General features: G+C 47.8%; 2 protein-coding genes across 2 annotated transcripts in view; one reads left to right on the top strand and one right to left on the bottom strand.

Annotated features, from left to right (window-relative positions):
* LOC141220371 (uncharacterized) overlaps positions 1-18,822 on the top strand; it is a 324,060-nt gene that overhangs the window by 261,612 nt on the left and 43,626 nt on the right. The window lies entirely within an intron of this gene.
* On the bottom strand, positions 19-4,176 carry LOC141220363 (uncharacterized). The gene is made up of 2 exons (XM_073666286.1): positions 4,000-4,176; positions 19-1,926 (listed from the first exon to the last, which is right to left on the bottom strand). The coding sequence occupies exons 1-2, from the start codon at positions 4,160-4,162 to the stop codon at positions 233-235; spliced, it is 1,857 nt and encodes a 618-aa protein (XP_073522387.1). The 5' UTR covers positions 4,163-4,176; the 3' UTR covers positions 19-232.

Raw genomic sequence — 18,822 nt, 5'->3', positions numbered from 1 at the left:
TCAGGACGTGCAGCCTCTGCATAGGTCCCAGTACCTTCCTCTCCTCTTTTGCACCAATCAGTTAGATAGGTGTGGGGCTTGAGGAGAGAGCAGTTCTCTCACTGATCAGGAAGGACACGGTCTCATTGTTCTCGGTCACAGGAAGCTATCTCCAGTCTATAGGACGCACTCACTTATTAGCAAGATTTTTTTTTGCTAAAGGTAAGTCTTTTCAAGTAAAACTTTTTCCACATTAAGGATATAAAAAAGGCTTCTCCCCTCTGTGACTTCTCTGATGTCTATCAAGATGCACTTTCCGATTAAAAAATTTCACACATTCTGAACAGGAAAAAGGCTTCTCCCCTGTGTGAGTTCTCTGGTGACTAAGAAGATTTGATTTCTGGTTAAAACATTTCCCACATTCTGTACATAAAAAAGGCTTTTCCTCTGTGTGAGTTATCTGATGTTTAACAAGAGCTGATTTGCTGTTAAAACATTTCCCACATTCTGAACATGAAAAAGGCTTCTCCCCTGTGTGAGTTCTCTGATGTGTAACAAGATCTGATTTCTGGTTAAAACATTTCCCACATTCTGAACATGAAAAAGGCATCTTTCCTGTGTGAATTCTCTGATGTCTATCAAGATGCGCTTTCCGGTTAAAACATTTTCCACATTCTGAACATGAAAAAGGCTTTTCCCCTGTGTGAATTATCTGATGTTTGATAAGACTTGATTTCTCTGTAAAATATTTACCACATTCTGAACATGAAAAAGGCTTCACTCCTGTGTGAGTTCTCTGGTGCTTAACAAGATTTGATTTCCCTGTAAAACATTTCTCACATTCTGAACATGAAAAAGGCTTTTCCCCTGTGTGAGTTTTCTGATGTCTAACAAGAGCTGAGTTGTTGTTAAAACATTTCCCACATTCTGAACAGGAAAAAGGCTTCTCCCCTGTGTGAGTTCTCTGATGTGTAACAAGATCTGATTTCTGGTTAAAACATTTCTCACATTCTGAACATGAAAAAGGCTTCTCCCCTGTGTGAGTTCTCTGATGTCCATCAAGATGCGCTTTCCGGAAAAAAAATTTCCCACATTCTGAACAGTAAAAAGCCTTCTCCCCTGTGTGAGTTCTCTGATGTCTATCAAGATGCGCTTTCCGGTTAAAACATTTCCCACACTCTGAACATGAAAAAGGCTTCTCCCCTGTGTGAATTCTCTGATGTCTGATAAAACTTGAATTATCTGTAAAACATTTTCCACATTCTGAACAAGAAAATGACTTCTCTCCTGTGTGAGTTCTCTGGTGGTTAACAAGATTTGATTTCCCTGTAAAACATTTCTCACATTCTGAACATGAAAAAGGCTTCTCTCCTGTGTGAGTTCTCTGGTGGTTAACAAGATTTGATTTCCCTGTAAAACATTTCTCACATTCTGAACATGAAAAAGGCTTCTCTCCTGTGCGAGTTCTCTGGTGGTTAACAAGATTTGATTTTCCTGTAAAACATTTCTCACATTCTGAACATGAAAAAGGCTTCTTCCCTGTGTGAGTTCTTTGGTGACTAAGAAGACTTGCTTTCTTGTTAAAACATTTCATACACTTGAAACAAGGAAATCTATTCTTTGCTGTGTGAATTTTTTGATGTTTAAGAAAAAACTTTTTGAGGGGAAAACTATTTCCATATTCTGACCGTGAAAATGGCTTCTTAGCTTTAGGAGCAGTTAGTTTTTTAATGCTTATTTTATGACTTTGATTTTCCTTAGTAGTCGGTAATGAATCGGAAGATAGGACCTGTTTCAAAGGATCAGATGACACATCTTTGCTGGGAAGGGATGATGGTATATTTGGAGTAATAGCATTCCCTTCAATTGTATCCTGTGAGATCTCCAGCTCATCTGATTTGAAAATTGAAGATGTCAGCTGTCCCTCTGATCTCCTAGTACAGTCATCTGCTAAGTAAAAAAAATATTATATTTGAATAAAATATTCTTGAAATTCATATTTTTGAACATTTCTACTTAATCTGTTGGTACAAATGGCAAGTTATGTAAAAATATTGAATTATTCACCAAGACAATGACAGTTCACAGTCTAATAGAAAACCTCATAGCATGAACAAGTAGAGTTTGGTGTTCAACTGTTTGTTCATTCTGCCTCCCAAATATGAAATATGCGAAAATGATACCAATAAAAATTTCTACTCATCTCACAAAAAACAAGCCTCCACTCAGGTCCATCATCTGTCAACGGAAAAACAGAGGTTTCCACATCACTAGTGGCTCAAAAACTCTTGAAAAGAAACATGGCTTCCATAAACTAATCCAGCAAAATCTGCTCTTCCAAAGTCAAATATGCTCCCTACTTAACTCAAATGGAAAGCACCACACACTACTAAAGCTCATGCATAATGCTGGAAGCTGCCTGATACAGCCTTGTTCTCCACTGGTTAAGTCTTCTGGGTTCAGCTCCCATGTTGTGTATTTTCTTCTTAGTTTCTTCTTGTGATCCCAGCTCGTTTACTGACTACTATTGTGTCTTCTGATTTTGTATATTCTCTGCCCTCCTTGTTCTGATCCGGCCACCTGACTATTCTTCTTGTCATCTCACACCACAGAACAGCAGGCAACACCAAGTCCAAGCCTAGGGGTCTCTGTGTAAATCCAGATCCATGTAGAGGGGTTAAAGGGTGATGGGCAAAACTTTGACTATAGACAATAACACATCTAATGAAAAGATCGGAAAAAAAAAGTAACTAGTGGTGAAACCTCTCTGGGATAATTAGAGTATGGTTCTTGGTAGCTCCAGGCAATTTAAACTATAGTAAGGGCCAATATTTTCTGTCAGATGAGTATCAAGAAGAAATATACATTTAATGAGAACTTTTTATAATAGTGCAGAGCTGAGATGTCTTAAATTTAGAACTCGGGCATTTGGAAGAGGCAATGGAGACCTTTGTTGAATGACTACCAGGGAGTTACAAACTCACATATGTGAGGCCGGCCGATCCCACCACAATCAAACTATCATACAGAATGAACAGGTAAAAAAAAAGACAGGATAAAAAAATACATTACATCCCCAACAAGAATGTATGTTTGGGGGGTGGGGGGGGACTCCAACACTAAGCCAGAGTTGCACTTATTTATTTATGGTAGACTGTTGGAGATACTATGAGTCCTGACCAGAAGAGTAGAGAAAGTATTAGTGCCCCCCATTTCAGGATAAATTGCATCGAAATTCTTTAGGATCGATAATGTCATGTAATTTATGATGTGGAGTGAATCCATGAAACCAGGGCTCGAGCCAACACATCTCCTGCAGGCGTGAATAAATGTATATTACAGCCATCAGCCACGCACAGCTTAGAGATATATCATGGCACAGGTGTAATGTTTTTTGTATAATTTATCTATTTGAAGTTATTTGGTTTAAAAAGAAATTGAAAAGTCAGGATAAAGGGAAACTCTGTTGTTATTATACAGAAATTCACACTTGGTCCTCACCGCACGTTTAATGTTGCCGATCATAAAAGCGAGGTTTGGTCATAAAGACTGGACCTGGTCTTGTAGGGACCATATGAGCACATTCAGCAACACAGAATGGAGAGAAGGTAGATTAATCTAATAAGATATCAGGATTCTAGGAAGCCAACAGCATCATTACCCTCCACTTTCTCTTACAGGCTCATCATAATATTTTTCTTTAAGTGATTTTCTAACTTGTCAGCACTTTCTACATATGCTGTCATTTAGCTTTGTAGTTTACAGATCTGGGCAGGTAAAAGTCAGGATCTTCTAATTTCAGTTGGTAGTTGGATCTTCCAGGTTGTAAGTTCTATAGAAAAGGGCTTTCAATGTCCAAAGTCATTTGTACAATTTTTGGTGGAAGAAAAGGTTTTGGCCTAGATGCAAAATGGTGGTCACACGATTGTGATATGGCCAGCCTACATGACCAGTAAACCATCCACAGCCTGTGACTGAGAAGAATCTGTGACTTCTCTTCATTTAGTGGTCACTACTCACCTGGGTCGTCATATGTAGGAATCTCCTCTTTACACCGCTCATCACCCCTTTCATATGTCTCTATAGTATTAATATGGGTCAGATCTTCACCCTGAAAAAAAATATTGTACAAGTCACAGACAGTTGGAGAAGTCCCATCTATGATCAGCTCTAATCCTGCCATCTCCACTGTTCTCATTACACAAGTATAAAACATATAATACTGGTGGATAAAACAAGACAAATAGGGGAGATCTTGTGACACCTTCTCTCCATCTACCTGATCCTGAGGAACATTGGGATCTTCTTGTTTACAGTCCTGTGGAAGAAGAGGACGGGGACATCTCTCTGGTGTTGTCCTCTTACTGGATAGATCTGGAGGAAACACATACAGGAACTGTATTCATTCTTTACATACAGATAACTATAGGTCGTGTGTATTTAGTCCTGTCTATTACCTGGTGATGTGAGGGGCTGGGGAACCTCTAGCATGATGTCCTTGTACAGATCTTTGTGTCCTTGTAAATACTCCCACTCATTCATGGAGAAATAGACGGTGACGTCCTGACACCTTATAGGAATCTGACACATACAATGACAGTCATCCCCCAATCCCTTCATAGCTATACTATAAAATGTCTCAGCATTCCCAGCAATGTCACCTCTCCAGTCAGCAGCTCAATCATCTTGTAGGCCAGATCTAGGATATTTTGGTCATTCATGTTCTCATGTATCAGGTGATGAGGTGGAAGCCCTGTGATTGGGCTCAGGGTTCTTCCCAATCCCTCAGACACAGGGTCCTGACAGCGCTCACTAGAGGTCTTCTTCACTACTGTGTAATCCTGGTTATGTAGAGACACATTCATAAATCTCACTACAGATATTTCCAGAGTCCTCACCTCTCCAGTTCTGTCTATCTGTTATTCCCATAGATAAGAATGATGTAATGTGACGTCATCAGAATCTCTCACCTCTCCAGTAAGCCGGAAGAGGATCTCTAGGGTGAGGTGTAATATCCCCTCCACCATCTTGTCTCTGTCCATATCCATCTTTGATGGGTAAATCAGGAAAATTCTCTTATATAGAAGATCTTCACTGAGAGGATCCGATATTGTAGAGACCTGAATGAGAAGATGAGCGATGTAACATCAAAAAATCCTGTGTAATAATACAATTACTGGAGATAATAAGGGAAACATTTTAGATTTATTGTTTACAGTGTTTAGATTTCTTCTTTACATCTAGTAATAAAACCTATATATTTTAGGCCACAGACAACAAGCAGTTGCTTCCTTGGAGTCTGTAGCTGAATACGTTTCTCATAGACTCATCTTCCTTATTGCTAATTCTCGTCTCATTTACTGACACTGGAATTGGCATTAGCAATACTGCAGGAGATATTCATTACACGTGACATGAGAAATAACTATTTCATGATGAGGACGACATCTTCATCTTCTACTACCGTTCTATTAACATATTTAGCCAGAGTCTGTCACAAACTACATCCCCAACGGCCGTCTATATGTTTCCTGTCTTCACCAGACTGTCATCTTCTAACAAGTTAGAGCTCAGGTCTGATTCACACACAGAAGTTTGAGGCATTTATAAAAGTTTCTTTGTTTGCACAAATACCGTGGACAGAAATTATTTAGTAGCAGTCTCACTAAGACGGGAGTTATTTGATGCCAAAGTCTCCATGTACAGTCTTTTATGGAGTCTATTTTTGGCCTTAGGCTGTCCTATATTACAAGAAAAACTCCATAAAAAAGCAGATATTAACATTTTGTTAATTATTTTAAAACAAATGTTTAACATGTTAAAAAGTAACTCTTTTGGGCATCAGAACATAGATGTACAGGCAGGGATGGCACAGGTGCGGCTGCTACACAAACCCTGGCAGTTTAACCACTTGCTGCTGTCAAGGGCAAACATGGCATCTAAGAAGGTTTGACAGAGTTCCACTGAATGCCCCTCCTCTCTCAAGTACTTGATAGTATGGGGATGCCTAGTTACTACGATACTTAAATAACCAATAATGGTGTCTGGGCCTGTAATGTAGAAAAGTCTATTAGGCTGGGCCAGAGGCAATGTCCAATAAGTTACTTTTTAATGCCCCCATACACATTAGACTAAAGTTGCATGAAAGCACTGATTTCCGGGGTTTGGTAGACTATATACATTATTTGGGGGCCTCCCGATAGATGGTGTCAGGGCAGAGAAGGATCTGGCATCCTGAATTTCAGAGGCTAATCCGTTTGTTCTTTCTGTAGATAATCCTCCAATAGAGGAGTCTGGAGGTGACTCTCTCATACAGATCACAGGAAAGCTGGAATATTGGTGCATATGGGGGAGTCGGGAGAGATAGCCGTCTGCCAAATGACCGCTCAGCCAACACTTATCTTGTGTATGGGGCCGTTAGTATTACATACATACATACATACAGATGACACCTATCGGGCAGCAATATTCCCTTATTCCCTTGTTCTCCTGTGTGCCCATCTAGCTCAGAAAGAGAACTCACAGACAGTATGATTGCCCCCCTAATTCCTGATATTTAAAAAAAAACAACAAAAAAAAAACACCACACACAAACGGCTGAATGGTGGATCAGGGACCCTTCAACTCCCTGACTCCCTATTCTATTCAATGGTATCACCATCATGGGAATGTGGATATCACTGAAATTGTGATGATGGGTAAGGAGAGCGTGCTCGGTGCCGAGCCGTCTCAGTTCATGGGCACCATACAGGCCGCATGGGCGACCGCTATGGATGATACGGTCTTGCCAACTATTGTGTGGAAAATATCTCATAGATACTGGGTTCATTATTATCTGCACCAAGAATGGGGCTAAGTGAGTATTCATTCATTAGCTGTGGGGCACTACTGTGGGAACACCCCCCTAAAATAAAATATTAAACCTTTTTTAAATATATGAATTGAAAACTGGGACTAACAAGATATATATTTATTTATACTTAAAACTAGCAAAATTACCTGCTGAATGGCTTGTTGCAGGGGCGGACACAGACTGTAGTGGGCCCCTGTGCAAGAAATTTTGGGGGGCCCCCCCTGCCCTTCATAAGGCAACAAAGTTATGTAAACATAACCCCCCATGTGCAGCTCTCACCCCCCCATGTGCAGCTCTCACCCCCCGTGCATCTCTCATCCCCCCCATGTGCATCTCTCATCCCCCCCATGTGCATCTCTCATCCCCCCCATGTGCATCTCTCATCCCCCCCATGTGCATCTCTCACCCCCCCATGTGCATCTCTCACCCCCACATGTGCATCTCTCACCCCCCCATGTGCATCTCTCACCCCCCCATGTGCATCTCTCACCCCCCCCATGTGCATCTCTCATCCCCCCCGTGCATCTCTGATTCCCCCCACTCCTAGTTAATTAATTGTATTTAAAAAAAATAAAACTTGTTATACTTACCCCCATGCAATCCCTGCAGAATCCTGGCGCTCGTCCACGTCGCTGCCACCAGGTTCTCCTGACGTTCGGCCATGTGACGGCGCCACATACATAGCCATCAGCTTTTGTTTTGGCCAAAAGATTTTTAAAGCCGCCACCATGATAAGGTAGACTCTTCTGGGCGGGCCCTACTCTAACCTATTAAAATTTTCTTAAAATATCCAATACTCTTTTTAGATATATTTTTATTTAGTTTTCTTTAAGGGAATGTGTCATATACATTTTTTTTTTAAATGACCAATAATACCACATACAGGGAATACCGCCACACCATGACCAGACCACATATTACCACAACATAGTGACCGAATAATACCACACAGAAGGGAGAAAAACTGCCACACCATGACCAGACCACATATTACCACTACATTACTAATATTACCACCACATTACTAATATTACCATAAGTGTCATTATACACGGGAGCTCTATACATGGTATGTATAACGTAAGTGTCCAGGTAATCTAGTGATCACCAGTGAAATTATACACAGGAGCTCTGTATATAGTGTCAGTGTACAGGTAATACAGTGACATTATACACAGGAGCTCTGTATATAGTGTACAGGTAATACAGTGATCATCAGTGACATTATACACAGGAGCTCTGTATATAGTGTCAGTGTACAGGTAATACAGGGATCACCAGTGACATTATACACAGGAGCTCTGTATATAGTGTCAGTGTACAGGTAATACAGTGATCACCAGTGAAATTATACACAGGAGCTCTGTATATAGTGTCAGTGTACAGGTAATACAGTGATCACCAGTGACATTATACACAGGAGCTCTGTATATAGTGTCAGTGTACAGGTAATACAGTGATCACCAGTGACATTATACACAGTGTACATGTAATAGACTGACTCACCGGTGACGTCTCTAGGTGAAGTCCTTCATCTTCGCTTTTCTCCTTCATCCAGCACAGACCGCCATCACGTCTTCCAGCCAGGACTCGTCTCTGCATAAAATAACACAGTTATCTAGAGCACATTCCCCAACTTCTACATTATGCAGCTGAATACAGACGTGCATCCACCATCAATATATGGTTAGTTATTAGGCAACCTACCATTCCAAATATAAATTGTAATCCACCACTGTGCCCCCATTAACTGTAAATAGGCACTTAATATATAATTTAATTAGAACCTCTACTCTTTCCGCCAATTTGTTACCAGTCACACTCCTGCATCCGCAACGCCCCCTACTCTATACTTCCTGCTCCCCGCATTCAATATTTACATGCACCCCCTGCCCCAATTCATTATATCATGTCCGTGCTCTCCCCACCCCATCATCATTTATCATTTACTCTCCCCCACCCCACATTCGTTATGTGCAGCTCATTATCCCCCTACTCCCAATTCCCCCATGTGCAGCTCTCAAACCCCCCCATGTGCAGCTCTCATCCCCCTCCATGTGCCCCTCTCTCACCCCCTCCCCCCCACATGTGCCCCTCTCTCATCCCCCTCCCCCACATGTGCCCCTCTCTCATCCCCCTCCCCCACATGTGCCCCTCTCTCATCCCCCTCCACCACATGTGCACCTCTCTCATCTCCCCCCACATGTGCATCTCCCATCTCCCCCCCCCACACATGTGCATCTCCCATCTCCCCCCCACACATGTGCATCTCCCCCACACATGTGCATCTCCCATCTCCCCCCCCCACACACGTGCATCTCCCATCTCCCCCCCCACACACATGTGCATCTCCCATCCCCCCCCACATGTGCATCTCCCATCCCCCCCCACATGTGCATCTCCCATCCCCCCCCACATGTGCATCTCCCATCCCCCCCCCACACACATGTGCATCTCCCATCCCCCCCACACACACATGTGCATCTCCCATCTCCCCCCCCTACACACATGTGCATCTCCCATCTCCCCCCCCACGCACATGTGCATCTCCCATCTCCCCCCCCACATACATGTGCATCTCCCATCTCCCCCCCACACACATGTGCATCTCCCATCTCCCCCCCCACACACGTGCATCTCCCCCCCCACACACGTGCATCTCCCATCTCCCCCCCCACACACATGTGCATCTCCCATCTCCCCCCCCCACACACGTGCATCTCCCCCCCCCCCACACACGTGCATCTCCCATCTCCCCCCCCCACACACATGTGCATCTCCCATCTCCCCCCCCACACACATGTGCATCTCCCATCTCCCCCCCCACACACACACATGTGCATCTCCCATCTCCCCCCCCACACACATGTGCATCTCCCATCTCCCCCCCCACACACACACATGTGCATCTCCCATCTCCCCCCCCACACACACATACACACACACATACACACACACACACACACACACACATGTGCTTCTCCCATCTCTCCACTCCTAGTTAATTGTATTTTAAAAAAAATAAAACTTGTTATACTTACCCCCATGCGATCCCTGCAGAATCCTGGCGCTCGTCCAAATCGCTGACAGCAGGTTCTCCTAACTTCCGGCCATGTGACGGCACCATCACATGACCGGAAGTCAGGGGAATCATGAAGGCGCTGCTGCAACAGCGCAGCTCAGCGCTGAAATGTCCCGGACCCGGCGCATAGCATGGGGCCGGGGGCCCCATGAGGAGAGAGACGCACAAGAGGGGGGCCCCCCGAGGGGGCCCCTACCGGCCGGGCCCCATACTGGAGTCAGGGCAGTCATGCCCTGATGGCGGCCCTGCTGGAGGCTGGAGGGGCCCCCTCTCCCTCGGGGCCCCCGTTCAATGAACCGGCTGCACGGGCGGTAGTTCCGCCCCTGGCTTGTTGTGGATGTACATAAACAGATGTAAGCAATGATGCTGCTGAACAATTGATACAGTCACTACTGTACCCGATCCTGTACCTAAACAAAGTTGATACTGCCTACCTGCGGAGGTTAGCACCCTCAACAATGGTGCCCCCGCTCACTGGTGGCTGTACCTCAGAAGCCGTAGTTAACTCTGACATATATCAAAAAAATACACTGATACATTAAATAGGACCAGATATGTCTCAAGGTATATATAAAGCAAAAGGTATGGTACTCATCAGAGAATGGTTCATCCGCCTCAACGTGTTTCCCCAACAGGTTCATCAGGAGGCTTCATACAGGGATGATAATTCATGATGTTCAGCATAGTGTGCCTAATAGCCAGGTGTCCATGTATAAATATCCTACTTCATCCAAACCCCTCCCAGACTAGGAGACCCATTCCTATTCCTTGAGGTGAATTGTCATAGGATATACAGAATGGAGTCTGTCTACAATAATCTACTGCGCTACTTCTCATGAGCTAGTGGTCCGATAATGTCCACCCCCTAGTATGCATGTCCAGAAGTGGCGTGCTTTACACTGAAACGCCAGATAAACTGTTTGTCACCGCCCCACTCGTACCAGTGACTGCGCATGACCGTAGTTATGTGTTCCACATGGGAGAGCATAATGGCCTATATGTGTCCGGACCATCACCCTTGTCAGTAGATAAAGTAACATACGGTTAGAGGGTTTCTGTTTGCCTGTGTGTTGTATCCAGTCACCTGATTAAAGGGGCAGAATGTGGGCATCATACATACTGAAAAAGGGGCATAATAGGGGCATTACACTGTGTGGGGCATCATGCATACTGCATAAGGGGCAATACACTGTGTGGGGGCATCATACATCCGGCATAAGGGGCATAATGGGGGCATTACACTGTGTGGGGGCATCATACATCCTGCATAAGGGGAATAATGGGGGCATTACACTGTGTGGGGGCATCATACATACTGCATAAGGGGCATAATGGGGGCATTACACTGTGTGGGGGCATAATACATAAGGGGGATAATGGGGGCATTACACTGTGTGGGGGCATCATACATCCTGCATAAGGGGCATAATGGAGGCATTACACTGTGTGGGGGCATCATACATACTGCATAAGGGGCATAATGGGGGCATTACACTGTGGGGTCATCATACATACTGCATAAGGGCCATAATGGGGGCATTACACTGTGTGGGGGCATCATACATACTGCATAAGGGGCATAATGGGGGCATTACACTGTGTGGGGGCATCATACATAATACATAAGGGGCATAATGGGGGCATTACACTGTGTGGGGGCATCATACATCCTGCATAAGGGGCATAATGGGGGCATTACACTGTGGGGCCAGAAAAGGGGCCCTGTACTATGAGAACAATACGTTTCCTCCTTTCTGTCTCCATAGTTGGGTCGTATGTATCTATTACAGGAAACAGAACAAAAACCTTATGATTCTTATAAAGGGGCAACACTAGACCCCAAAAGAGTCTCTGTGCTGAAGGGGTTAATGCCCCCTGCACCCAGTAATGGGGTCTCCACATACTTCCACCTGCAGAGCCGCCACCACATATATGGCTGCTCTGTGCGCACAGGAGCTGTGATGAGGTCACAGAAGGGGAGGAGTCAGGGGTCACATGATCAGGGGCCTCAGTGGATGCAGGACTCTGCTGTGCTGGTTGTCATGGTGCTGGATGAGCTGAAGTATATGTGTGGGGTCAGGAGGGGTTTACAGTGTGGATGTAGCAGAGCCGTGTGTGTACGAGGTGTACGGAGCGGAGCCGCGTGTGTACGAGGTGTACGGAGCAGAGCCGCGTGTGTACGAGGTGTACGGAGCAGAGCCGCGTGTGTACGAGGTGTACGGAGCACAGCCGCGTGTGTACGAGGTGTACGGAGCGGAACCGCGTGTGTACGAGGTGTACGGAGCGGAGCCGCGTGTGTACGAGGTGTACGGAGCGGAGCCGCGTGTGTACGAGGTGTACGGAGCGGACCCGCGCGTGTACGAGGTGTACGGAGCGGACCCGAGCGTGTACGAGGTGTACGGAGTGGAGCCGCGCGTGTACGAGGTGTACGGAGCGGAGGCGCGCGTGTACGAGGTGTACGGAGCGGAGGCGCGCGTGTACGAGGTGTACGGAGCGGAGGCGCGCGTGTACGAGGTGTACGGAGCGGAGGCGCGCGTGTACGAGGTGTACGGAGCGGAGGCGCTCGTGTACGAGGTGTACGGAGCGGAGGCACGCGTGTACGAGGTGTACGGAGCGGAGGCGCGCGTGTACGAGGTGTACGGAGCGGAGCCGTGCGTGTACGAGGTGTACGGAGCGGAGCCACGCGTGTACGAGGTGTACGGAGTGGAGCCGCACGTGTACGAGGTGTACGGAGCGGAGCCGCGCGTGTGCGAGGTGTACGGAGCGGAGGCGCGTGTGTACGAGATGTACGGAGCGGAGGCGCGCGTGTACGAGGTGTACGGAGCGGAGCCGCGCGTGTACGAGGTGTACGGAGCGTAGGCGCTCGTGTATGAGGTGTACGGAGCGGAGGCGCGCGTGTACGAGGTGTACGGAGCGGAGGCGCGCGTGTACGAGGTGTACGGAGCGGAGGCACTTGTGTACGAGGTGTACGGAGCGGAGGCGCGCGTGTACGAGGTGTACGGAGCGGAGGCGCTCGTGTACGAGGTGTACGGAGCGGAGGCGCGCGTGTACGAGGTGTACGGAGCGGAGACGCGCGTGTACGAGGTGTACGGAGAGGAGATGTGTGTACGAGGTATACGGAGAGGAGACGTGTGTGTATGAGGTATTGATATGAACTGCTACAAACACTAAGGAAAGATAGGAAAACTGTCCCTACAATAGGACTAAGCTGATTCCCTACGATGCAGCGGGGGACCTGTTCCTTGTGAACAGACCCGCCTAACTCCTCGGCTAGTCTGAACGCAGACCTATAGATATAAGGGAGGGGTCCCTACAAGAACTAAGGACTGGGATATAGTTGGACACCTGTGTGGGGGCATCATACATCCTGCATAAGGGGCATAATGGAGGCATTACACTGTGTGGGGGCATCATACATACTGCATAAGGGGCATAATGGGGGCATTACACTGTGGGGTCATCATACATACTGCATAAGGGCCATAATGGGGGCATTACACTGTGTGGGGGCATCATACATACTGCATAAGGGGCATAATGGGGGCATTACACTGTGTGGGGGCATCATACATAATACATAAGGGGCATAATGGGGGCATTACACTGTGTGGGGGCATCATACATCCTGCATAAGGGGCATAATGGGGGCATTACACTGTGGGGCCAGAAAAGGGGCCCTGTACTATGAGAACAATACGTTTCCTCCTTTCTGTCTCCATAGTTGGGTCGTATGTATCTATTACAGGAAACAGAACAAAAACCTTATGATTCTTATAAAGGGGCAACACTAGACCCCAAAAGAGTCTCTGTGCTGAAGGGGTTAATGCCCCCTGCACCCAGTAATGGGGTCTCCACATACTTCCACCTGCAGAGCCGCCACCACATATATGGCTGCTCTGTGCGCACAGGAGCTGTGATGAGGTCACAGAAGGGGAGGAGTCAGGGGTCACATGATCAGGGGCCTCAGTGGATGCAGGACTCTGCTGTGCTGGTTGTCATGGTGCTGGATGAGCTGAAGTATATGTGTGGGGTCAGGAGGGGTTTACAGTGTGGATGTAGCAGAGCCGTGTGTGTACGAGGTGTACGGAGCGGAGCCGCGTGTGTACGAGGTGTACGGAGCAGAGCCGCGTGTGTACGAGGTGTACGGAGCAGAGCCGCGTGTGTACGAGGTGTACGGAGCACAGCCGCGTGTGTACGAGGTGTACGGAGCGGAACCGCGTGTGTACGAGGTGTACGGAGCGGAGCCGCGTGTGTACGAGGTGTACGGAGCGGAGCCGCGTGTGTACGAGGTGTACGGAGCGGACCCGCGCGTGTACGAGGTGTACGGAGCGGACCCGAGCGTGTACGAGGTGTACGGAGTGGAGCCGCGCGTGTACGAGGTGTACGGAGCGGAGGCGCGCGTGTACGAGGTGTACGGAGCGGAGGCGCGCGTGTACGAGGTGTACGGAGCGGAGGCGCGCGTGTACGAGGTGTACGGAGCGGAGGCGCGCGTGTACGAGGTGTACGGAGCGGAGGCGCTCGTGTACGAGGTGTACGGAGCGGAGGCACGCGTGTACGAGGTGTACGGAGCGGAGGCGCGCGTGTACGAGGTGTACGGAGCGGAGCCACGCGTGTACGAGGTGTACGGAGTGGAGCCGCACGTGTACGAGGTGTACGGAGCGGAGCCGCGCGTGTGCGAGGTGTACGGAGCGGAGGCGCGTGTGTACGAGATGTACGGAGCGGAGGCGCGCGTGTACGAGGTGTACGGAGCGGAGCCGCGCGTGTACGAGGTGTACGGAGCGTAGGCGCTCGTGTATGAGGTGTACGGAGCGGAGGCGCGCGTGTACGAGGTGTACGGAGCGGAGGCGCGCGTGTACGAGGTGTACGGAGCGGAGGCACTTGTGTACGAGGTGTACGGAGCGGAGGCGCGCGTGTACGAGGTGTACGGAGCGGAGGCGCTCGTGTACGAGGTGTACGGAGCGGAGGCGCGCGTGTACGAGGTGTACGGAGCGGAGACGCGCGTGTACGAGGTGTACGGAGAGGAGATGTGTGTACGAGGTATACGGAGAGGAGACGTGTGTGTATGAGGTATTGATATGAACTGCTACAAACACTAAGGAAAGATAGGAAAACTGTCCCTACAATAGGACTAAGCTGATTCCCTACGATGCAGCGGGGGACCTGTTCCTTGTGAACAGACCCGCCTAAGTCCTCGGCTAGTCTGAACGCAGACCTATAGATATAAGGGAGGGGTCCCTACAAGAACTAAGGACTGGGATATAGTTGGACACCTGTGTGGGGGCATCATACATCCTGCATAAGGGGCATAATGGAGGCATTACACTGTGTGGGGGCATCATACATACTGCATAAGGGGCATAATGGGGGCATTACACTGTGGGGTCATCATACATACTGCATAAGGGCCATAATGGGGGCATTACACTGTGTGGGGGCATCATACATACTGCATAAGGGGCATAATGGGGGCATTACACTGTGTGGGGGCATCATACATAATACATAAGGGGCATAATGGGGGCATTACACTGTGTGGGGGCATCATACATCCTGCATAAGGGGCATAATGGGGGCATTACACTGTGGGGCCAGAAAAGGGGCCCTGTACTATGAGAACAATACGTTTCCTCCTTTCTGTCTCCATAGTTGGGTCGTATGTATCTATTACAGGAAACAGAACAAAAACCTTATGATTCTTATAAAGGGGCAACACTAGACCCCAAAAGAGTCTCTGTGCTGAAGGGGTTAATGCCCCCTGCACCCAGTAATGGGGTCTCCACATACTTCCACCTGCAGAGCCGCCACCACATATATGGCTGCTCTGTGCGCACAGGAGCTGTGATGAGGTCACAGAAGGGGAGGAGTCAGGGGTCACATGATCAGGGGCCTCAGTGGATGCAGGACTCTGCTGTGCTGGTTGTCATGGTGCTGGATGAGCTGAAGTATATGTGTGGGGTCAGGAGGGGTTTACAGTGTGGATGTAGCAGAGCCGTGTGTGTACGAGGTGTACGGAGCGGAGCCGCGTGTGTACGAGGTGTACGGAGCAGAGCCGCGTGTGTACGAGGTGTACGGAGCAGAGCCGCGTGTGTACGAGGTGTACGGAGCACAGCCGCGTGTGTACGAGGTGTACGGAGCGGAACCGCGTGTGTACGAGGTGTACGGAGCGGAGCCGCGTGTGTACGAGGTGTACGGAGCGGAGCCGCGTGTGTACGAGGTGTACGGAGCGGACCCGCGCGTGTACGAGGTGTACGGAGCGGACCCGAGCGTGTACGAGGTGTACGGAGTGGAGCCGCGCGTGTACGAGGTGTACGGAGCGGAGGCGCGCGTGTACGAGGTGTACGGAGCGGAGGCGCGCGTGTACGAGGTGTACGGAGCGGAGACGCGCGTGTACGAGGTGTACGGAGAGGAGATGTGTGTACGAGGTATACGGAGAGGAGACGTGTGTGTATGAGGTATTGATATGAACTGCTACAAACACTAAGGAAAGATAGGAAAACTGTCCCTACAATAGGACTAAGCTGATTCCCTACGATGCAGCGGGGGACCTGTTCCTTGTGAACAGACCCGCCTAAGTCCTCGGCTAGTCTGAACGCAGACCTATAGATATAAGGGAGGGGTCCCTACAAGAACTAAGGACTGGGATATAGTTGGACACCTCCTAGCAGAAATTGTAGCAGAGCAAAGACAAACAAACAAAAGTACTAGTGGTCAAAAGACCAAGCAAACTACAGAGTAAGGTACAAGGCACCTGGCTAGCTTAAGAGTAAAAGTAACACTGAAGTCCAGCAAGGCCAGGAGGGCGGAGCTGGATTATATAGGCAAAAAGTCATGTGACCAGCGAAATAGAAAAAACTAACAGGAGGGTTCTAACAGTACCCCTTCTTCTATGAGGATCCTCTGGATCCTCCAGGCCCAGGTCTATCAGGAAACCTCCTGTGAAACGCTCCGACAAGTCTAGGAGCAGAGACATCATCCGCCCTTACCCAGGAGTTATCCTCGCGAAACCTTTCCAAGCGACGAGATACTGCAATCTCCCTCTATGCCATCTAGAATTAAGAATGCGAGAAATTTCATATTCACCGTCTTCCTCCACCGGAGGAACAGAGACAGTGGCGTCCCTTTCAGAAATATCACCTTTTTTCAATAAGGAAACATGAAACACCGGATTAATCTTCCAGGAGGTAGGAACCTCCAACCTAACAGCAGATTGGTTAACTACCTGAAGCACCTTAAACGGACCTACAAACTTCGGGCCCAATTTCTTAGAAGGAATCCTCAACCGCAGATTCCTAGAGGACAACCAAACCATGTCACCAACAGTAAACAAAACCTCTTGACGTTTCCTGTCAAAGTACCTTTTGGATTTTTTGTTAGCCTCTTGAAGGTTATGATGTACATCAGTCCAAACTCTTTCCAAATCACCGGAAAAATTCTCGTCCTCCGGCACAGCCGATACCAATTTGGAGAATGACCCAAACGACGGATGTCTCCCAGTACAACAAAAAAGGGAGAACATCCAGAAGAAGAGGATGTATGGTTGTTAAGAGCAAATTCAGCCAGTGGCAGAAACTCAGACCACCCCTCTTGATTGTCAGCCACAAAACAACGCAAAAACTGTTCAACATCCTGGTTCTTTCTTTCTGTCTGTCCATTAGACTCAGGATGATAACCAGACAAAAATGACAAATGGACTCCCAACCTGTCACAAAAGGCACGCCAAAAACGAGCCACGAACTGAGGTCCCCTATCAGAAACAATGTCGGTAGGAACGCCATGGAGCCTGACAATTTCTTTAACAAAAGCCTTAGCGAGTGTCTTGGCGCAGGGCAGTTTGATGAAGGGAACCAAGTGACACATCTTGCTAAAACGGTCCACGACCACCCAGATAACAGTGAAACCCTCAGAGGCAGGAAGGTCAGTAATAAAATCCATCGCAAGATGCGTCCAAGGAGCACTAGGAACCTCCAGAGGGCAAAGCAACCCCGCAGCAGGAGCATGTGAAGACTTAGATCTAGCACACACAGTACATTGACGCACCCACTTAATGACTTCCTTCTGCCAACCAGGCCACCAAAAACTGCGACCTATAAGTCTCTTAGTCTCTGAAATTCCTGGATGACCTGCCAACCGAGACTCATGACACTCCACAAACAAATCTCTCCTAAAGTTCCTAGGCACAAACAACCTCCCATGGGGAGTGTTAGATGGGGCATCCTCCTGGGCTTTCAGAATCCCATCTTCCAAAACGGAGTCCAATGCTGCTATCACAACACCTTCCTGTAAAATGCTCTTCTCCTCCTCGGTACCAACCATGGGAGAAAAACTGCGAGATAAAGCATCCGCTTTTACATTCTTGGTACCCGGGATGTAAGTAACAGAAAACTTAAACCGCAAAAAAAAAAGGGCCCACCTAGCTTGACGGGCATTCAAGCGCTTGGCAGCATCAAGATAGATCAGATTCTTATGATCAGTAAAAACCTGAATGGGAAATTTAGCACCTTCCAAGAGATGACCCCAATGTTCAAATGTGAGTTTAATCGCCAGCAATTCCCGATTACCGACATCATAATTAAGTGCGGTCTCAGAAATTTTTTTTTTTAAAAAAGCACAGGGATGTATTCCATCCTTGTTTTCCTGAGACAAAACAGCACTGACCCCCACCGAAGAAGCATCAACCTCGACCAAAAAAGGCTTGGTCTCATCAGGCTGCATAAGGATGGGGGCAGAACTGAACCTCTCCTTGAGATACACAAAAGCTTCAATGGCCTCAGTAGTCCACTGAACCGCATTTGCACCTTTCCTGGTGAGATCGGTCAGCGGCTTAACAATTATAGAAAAATTCTTAATGAATTTTCTGTAATAATTGGCGAAACCCAAAAATCTCTGTATTGGTTTCAAACCAATAGGC

Source organism: Phyllobates terribilis, unplaced genomic scaffold (genome assembly GCF_046119375.1).
Source record: "Phyllobates terribilis strain yellow unplaced genomic scaffold, ASM4611937v1 Scaffold_285__1_contigs__length_2463970, whole genome shotgun sequence".
Classification (NCBI taxonomy): Eukaryota; Metazoa; Chordata; class Amphibia; order Anura; family Dendrobatidae; genus Phyllobates; species Phyllobates terribilis.
The sequence above is the reverse complement of the archived record's forward strand: the minus strand, read 5'-3'. Positions and strand labels throughout refer to the sequence as shown.

Bases quoted from the DNA above. Each gene is read 5' to 3' on its own strand.
- LOC141220363 (XM_073666286.1), bottom strand. From the start codon at position 4,162: ATGGCAGGATTAGAGCTGATCATAGATGGGACTTCTCCAACTGTCTGT. The intron at 1,927-3,999 runs GTGAGTAGTGAC...TTTACTTAGCAG, and splicing joins TCCTACATATGACGACCCAG to ATGACTGTACTAGGAGATCA.